General features: G+C 40.2%; 1 protein-coding gene across 1 annotated transcript; it reads left to right on the forward strand.

Moving 5' to 3' along the window:
• The first annotated feature begins 3984 nt into the window (after nucleotides 1-3984).
• On the forward strand, nucleotides 3985-5561 carry LOC122638680. The gene is made up of 3 exons (XM_043831535.1): nucleotides 3985-4125; nucleotides 4453-5050; nucleotides 5158-5561. The coding sequence occupies exons 1-3, from the start codon at nucleotides 3985-3987 to the stop codon at nucleotides 5559-5561; spliced, it is 1143 nt and encodes a 380-aa protein (XP_043687470.1).
• The last annotated feature ends 516 nt before the right edge of the window (nucleotides 5562-6077 follow it).

A 6077-nucleotide genomic window follows, 5' to 3' on the forward strand; every position in this document is an offset into this window, starting at 1 on the left:
CCATCCCCTCAGTTCCCTTAGGAAGGACAAGAACTGGGGTTGTCACCAATTTCTTCTTTAACTCTTGAAAACTATTTTCACAGTCTTCATTCCATTCAAATTTGGCACCCTTCTTAGTAAGCTGTGTCATGGGCATAGCTATCTTTGAGAAGTTCTCTATGAACCTCCTGTAGTATCCAGCTAACCCTAGAAAACTCCTTATCTCTGTCACAGTCTTGGGGCTCTCCCAATTCACTATAGCTTCAACCTTCCCAGGGTCTACTTTAATTCCTCTGGCTGAAATTACATGGCCTAAGAATCCAACTTGAGGCAACCAAAATTCGCATTTGCTGAATTTTGCATAAAGTTGCTTCCCTCTTAGCCTTTGTAGAACAAACCTCAATTGTTGAGCATGCTCTTCCTCATTCTTAGAGTAGACCAAGATGTCATCAATGAAGACCATCACAAACTTGTCCAGGACATCGTGGAAGACTCTGTTCATTAAGGCCATGAAGACTGCTGGGGCATTAGTAAGGCCAAAAGACATTACCAGGAACTCGTAGTGTCCATATCGTGTCCTGAAGGCTGTCTTACTGACATCGGCTTCCTTGATTCGAAGCTGATGGTACCCTGATCTAAGATCAATCTTCGAAAAGACTTGGGCACCCTGAAGCTGATCAAAGAGATCATCAATCCTTGGCAAAGGATATTTATTCTTGATTGTCAACTTATTCAGCTCTCTGTAATCTATACACATACGCATAGAGCCGTCCTTCTTCTTCACAAACAATACTGGAGCACCCCAAGGTGAGATACTCGATCTTATGAACCCTTTCTTCAACAAATCTTGAAGTTAAACCTGTAATTCTTTCAATTCACTCGGCGCCATTCTATAAGGTGCTTTAGATACCGGCGCCACTCCAGGTATTAAATCAATCACAAACTCATTCTCCTTTGGTGGAGGTGGACTTGTCAAGTCATTAGGGAAGACATCAGGAAATTCCCCAACAATAGGGATCTCTGACATAGGCCTAACTTGTGTCCTAGTGTCCATAACAGACACAAGGTATCCTTGGCATCCCTTGTCTAAAGGAAACAAAGTACTAGCAAGAATATGTCAAAAGGGAAACAAAAGAACATAAGATAGCTTAAAAAATCTAAGAAAAAGGTAGAACTATGGTTAGATTTTAGTAAGAAAGAAAAATAGAAATTTCATGAGTTAGAACACTTACTTGAGGATTTGAGATGAAAACCTTATGATTTCAAGCACTCAAATGAGTTTAGAAACCCTAGAATAGGCTTAGAGGAAGTTAGAATGAAACTTAGAAGTAAAACAAAGAAGTTAGGAGCTATTTGGAGTGGGACCCGAATGGGTTTTATAACCCAGTTCCGCCGGGCGGACGACCGGCTCGGTTCGACCCTGAATCCGGCCTCTGAATCCAGCTCCTCCAAATTCTTTATAGGCTACTGGTTCTATGGGCGAACGACCGGCCCAATCTAACTGTGAATCCGGCCTATTTTCTGATCTACATCCGGCTGGTCCAAATAAAATAATAAAAATTTAAAATAAATTAAAATAAAAATATAATATATATTATAACCTATTATACATACTAACCATGTATAATACGTATATGATTAGGTCTTTAAAATAACTTTGTGGGTGAATAAAAGTTAAGTTAATGCATTTAAAAGTATATGTAATAGTACTTATATTTGTATACAATATATATTAAAAACATAATGTAGGTAAGAGTATTAGCATTAATAAACACATATATGTAAATAAATAATAATAATGAGATTATGATAATTATATGTAATTGTACATGTATAGTTATAAAATAATATATATGTATATGTATACATACATAGTAAATGTATATGTAGTGTATTATATACTAAGTATTGTATAAATACTATACATATGTTATTGCTTAGTATAGATGCATGAACTAGTTGTATGTTATTATATTATATTTATAGTATATGTGTACAACATATTATGTAATGTTATATTTTTTTTTAGGTACTTGAATCATTAGCTTAACACGTGATAGCAACTCGAGATGAGTTATGTGTTAAGGCCAATAGAGGAATACAATTACAATCCCGAGAATATCGATGAGTTAAATCGAAAGCTCAAACTACTCATCAATGATCGAAGGTATCTTCAGTCTGTTCTATGGAACGACGGCAAATCCTTGATGACCAGGGACTTCTACATCATAGATCGAAGGGTGGAATACCTTCAATTTCACACCACTCGCATCGAAAGTATCTTCTATAGATGGGCGGATAAGCTTCAAGGCCTTCCTTGAAATGTAACAAGTAGCAATTAAGATAACAAACACGCAGAAATTAATTCAAATTCCCTTACCTACAGTGTTAGGCTAGCCTAGGCAACAAGATCCCAGCAGGTCAGACCACAACAGGAGAAAAACAGCAAAAGCAGTTTTAAAACAGTAGGAAATAACAAGAATTAGGGCCTGGAACAGGTCTAGGTCAGCACCCAATCATTGGAGGGCAAAATGGCATAAAAGGGGTGAACCGGATTCAGACCCAGGCTGAACCGGTCGACTAGTTCAAGCCCTGGTTTTCCATCCGATTCAAAGGGCAGATTTGGGGGTTTTGTCTGTGCTTCATGGATCTTGACATGCAAGCATCCAATTTCACCTTTTAAGTCTTATTTAAGGTGGGTCATTATAATTTTATAGGTTAATTTCAAAAACCAATATCAAATTGGGGGTTTTAACAAATAAACCCAAATTAAATGTCTTAGGGTTTATCATTTAGTCAATAGAACCTGAAATTGGGTTCAGTAGGGGAACAACCATGAGGTTTCAGGTATAACTGAACCTGAATTGACCTAAAGCAGGTTTATATTTGCAGAATTTCTATTTTTAAAGCTTGGTTTACATGCTTTAATGGCTGTCATGGGTTAGGACTGGGTTAAGGCTTAGGATTAGAGAAGAAAGAGATGGCAGCAGCAGGAATTTAAAGGCTTACCTGAAATCGGTGGTGATATCAGTGTGACAGCAGTCTCAGATTGTGCAGGAAGAACTCCAATTGCACTCCCAAGCTCCAATTCCAAGTGTAGAATCAAAGCCCCAAGGTATGGTTTACTTCTCCCTTCTTCTTCTTCTCCTATTTCCTTCTTTCACTAAGCTTCCCTAAGGCTCTCAAGGCTGGATCGATTCTGATTTCTAAGTCCTTAGATTAATGAATAGTGAAGCTTGGTTTATATTTATAGTGGTTAAGTTATTTAAGGGCTGTTTGGTCTTTTTGAGTAAAAATCAGTTTTAAAACTAATTTCTAAAATTGTTTTTAACCAGAATTTTGTATTTATTACATTAATCTAACCATAGGGTGATGTCATCTGACATCATGGGTAATCCGAATACGAGTAAATGTTAAGAACAGGATTCCCCACTGGGGACGTGGGTCCCATAGAGGCAATTTGACTAAAATACCCCTCTAATTCTATTTGGTCGTACAAAACACTGTATAATTACATTTAAACTATACTTACAATGAGTTTTAATTAAGGGAGAGCTTCTGCATAGCCTCTAGGCAGCAAATCCGACACAGGTAACTCCGGTGCGGGGTTTCACAGGGGTCTCTGACTCTAAAAGGCAAGTTGGGAAGAATCCCTGGAATCCTCCATAGGAGTGTCAAGAGATTCATCTGTATCCTCGACCGATGCAGCCCAAATCATTGAAGCAATCATGGACACAGAGCTGGAACCTGAAATCACACAAGTTCCAAAAAGTTTAAATTTATTGTGGATTTCACATTATTACTGCTGTGCACTTCATTAAATCAAACTAATGCATATGCTAATAGTTTAATGTGTTATTTCTTATCTCAGCTGATCATTATATAGGGACAGCGTCCTAACACCTGTAGGAGGCATAATGCAAGAGGGCGTGCAAATACAACTCTTCCTCCAATACTGCTCATAATGATCATCCAGCTGAGGGTGCACAGGAAAACCCTCCAGATATGCCCATGCATGATGTTGCTGGTCTTGTAGATACTATTATGGAAATACAGCAGCAACAAATGCAGCAACTCATGACAACCATGGGTGATCAATTCCAGGCAGTTATCAGAACTTTACAAACTCCACAGGCAGCCCCTGCTGTCCCTACCCCTCCTGCATAGCATAATGATGCAAAAGGCCGCTTAATGGAGAGGTTTTTGAAGATCTAGCCTCTTACTTTTGCTGGAATCTGTAGGGATACCTTGCAGCCCGTGAAATGGGTTAAGGAGATGGAGAAAGCCTTTAAGTTTCTAGGCTGTACTTAAGAGCAGAAGCTTACATGTGCTGGATACAAGCTTCAGTACGAAGCGGAGGCTTGGTGGGAGACAACTAGGCCTATCTTAGAGGCTGCCCACCCGGTTCTGACGTGGGAGATCTTCAAACAACCCTTCTTTGTAAACTACTTTCCTACCAGTGTATGAAAGAAGAAGGAAATAGAATTGGCTGAGTTGACTCAAGGGCCAAAATCAGTATTGGAGTACCAGCAGAAGTTTGTGGAGCTGTTCTTCTTTGCTCCCCCACACCTTAACAATGATGAAGCCAAGGCCCAAAAGTTTGAAGATGGTTTGAGGCCACAGATTGCCTCTATCATGCCCACCAGAACTAATCAAGGGTACTCTGAGACCGTGCAATTAGCCAAGAGGGTTGAGGATAAACAGAGAGATGCTTATCATGTTAGCCAGGGATCCGGCAAGAGAGCAGCACCTTTCATTAACAGAGGATTCATCAAGTTTACTAAATCTTCTGGTCCTAGTTCAGCTCTAGCCCTGTCACAGAGAAATGAATCCGAATCATCTGTATCCAGGCCTGTGTATGCCAACCCCAGTACCAAGGCTACAGATGCAGCAGCTCCAGCAAGTACTGCGGACTTTAAATGCTATACATGTGGTCAGACGGGTCATACATCCAGGACATGCTTCCACAGGAGACATGTACTTCCTGTTCGGCAGCCAGCCAGTAAGCCTCAGGGTCGGGTCTACTCTGTAACCGCTAGTGAGGCTGAGGTTAACCAAGCTGTGGTTACTGGTATCATTCTAAACCTATACATTCCTTGTATTTTCAATGATGATATCATGCATGTATAATCATTAAGTCATGGCATTTAGGTACCATTCTCATCTATTCTACACCAGCATATACCTTGTTTGATACGGGAGTGACGCATTCCTTTGTGTCTCCGTCATTTGCAAAGAGGACAAGTGTATCACCTAAGTGTCTAACAGAGGGTCTAGCAGTTAGTACGCCTACTGGGTCAAGGATAGACCTGAATACAGTGTATGAACCATGTGCTATGAAGATTGCCGACAGAGACATGAATGCCCATCTGATTCAGCTCAATATGATTGACTTTGATGTCATATTGGGGATGGATTGGTTGGCATTATACAAGGTGAAGGTACTATGCGCTAAGAAGAAAATTGTATTCCAGGCAAGAAGCGAGAAGGGATTCATCTTTGTGGGTGACCAGAAGAAAAGACCAAGAAAGATGTTGATTTCAGCCTTGAAAATGAAGAAGTTGTTAGACAAGGGATGCTAGGGATACCTTGTGTCGGTTATGGATACCAGGACACACGTTAGGCCTATATCAGAGATCCTTATTATAGGGGAGTTTCCTGATGTATTCCCTAATGATTTGACAAGTCCACCTCCACCAAGGGAGAATGAGTTTGTGATTGACCTACTACCTGGATCGGCGCCGGTATCTAAAGCACCATATAGAATGGTGTCGAGTGAATTGAAAGAGTTACAAGCTCAGCTCCAAGACTTGTTGAAGAAAGGGTTTATAAGACCGAGTATTTCACCTTGGGGCACCCCAGTATTGTTTGTGAAGAAGAAGGATGGCTCCATGCGGATGTGCATAGACTACAGAGAGCTGAATAAGTTGACAATAAAGAATAGGTATCCACTGCCAAGGATTGATGATCTATTTGATCAACTCCAGGGTGCCCAAGTCTTTTCGAAGATAGATCTCAGATCAGGGTATACCATCAGCTTTGAATCAAGGAAGCCGATGGTAGTAAGACAGCCTTCAAGACTCGATATGGACATTATG

The sequence above is a fragment of the Telopea speciosissima genome, chromosome 9, assembly GCF_018873765.1.
Source record: "Telopea speciosissima isolate NSW1024214 ecotype Mountain lineage chromosome 9, Tspe_v1, whole genome shotgun sequence".
Classification (NCBI taxonomy): Eukaryota; Viridiplantae; Streptophyta; class Magnoliopsida; order Proteales; family Proteaceae; genus Telopea; species Telopea speciosissima.

Excerpts from the sequence above, each read along its gene's own strand:
- LOC122638680 (XM_043831535.1), top strand. The coding sequence starts at position 3,985 with ATGCCCATGCATGATGTTGCTGGTCTTGTAGATACTATTATGGAAATA. Across the intron at positions 4,126-4,452 it reads CTCCACAGGCAGCCCCTGCT|AAGGAAATAGAATTGGCTGA; the intron begins GTCCCTACCCCT and ends GTATGAAAGAAG. Across the intron at positions 5,051-5,157 it reads TAACCAAGCTGTGGTTACTG|CATATACCTTGTTTGATACG; the intron begins GTATCATTCTAA and ends ATTCTACACCAG.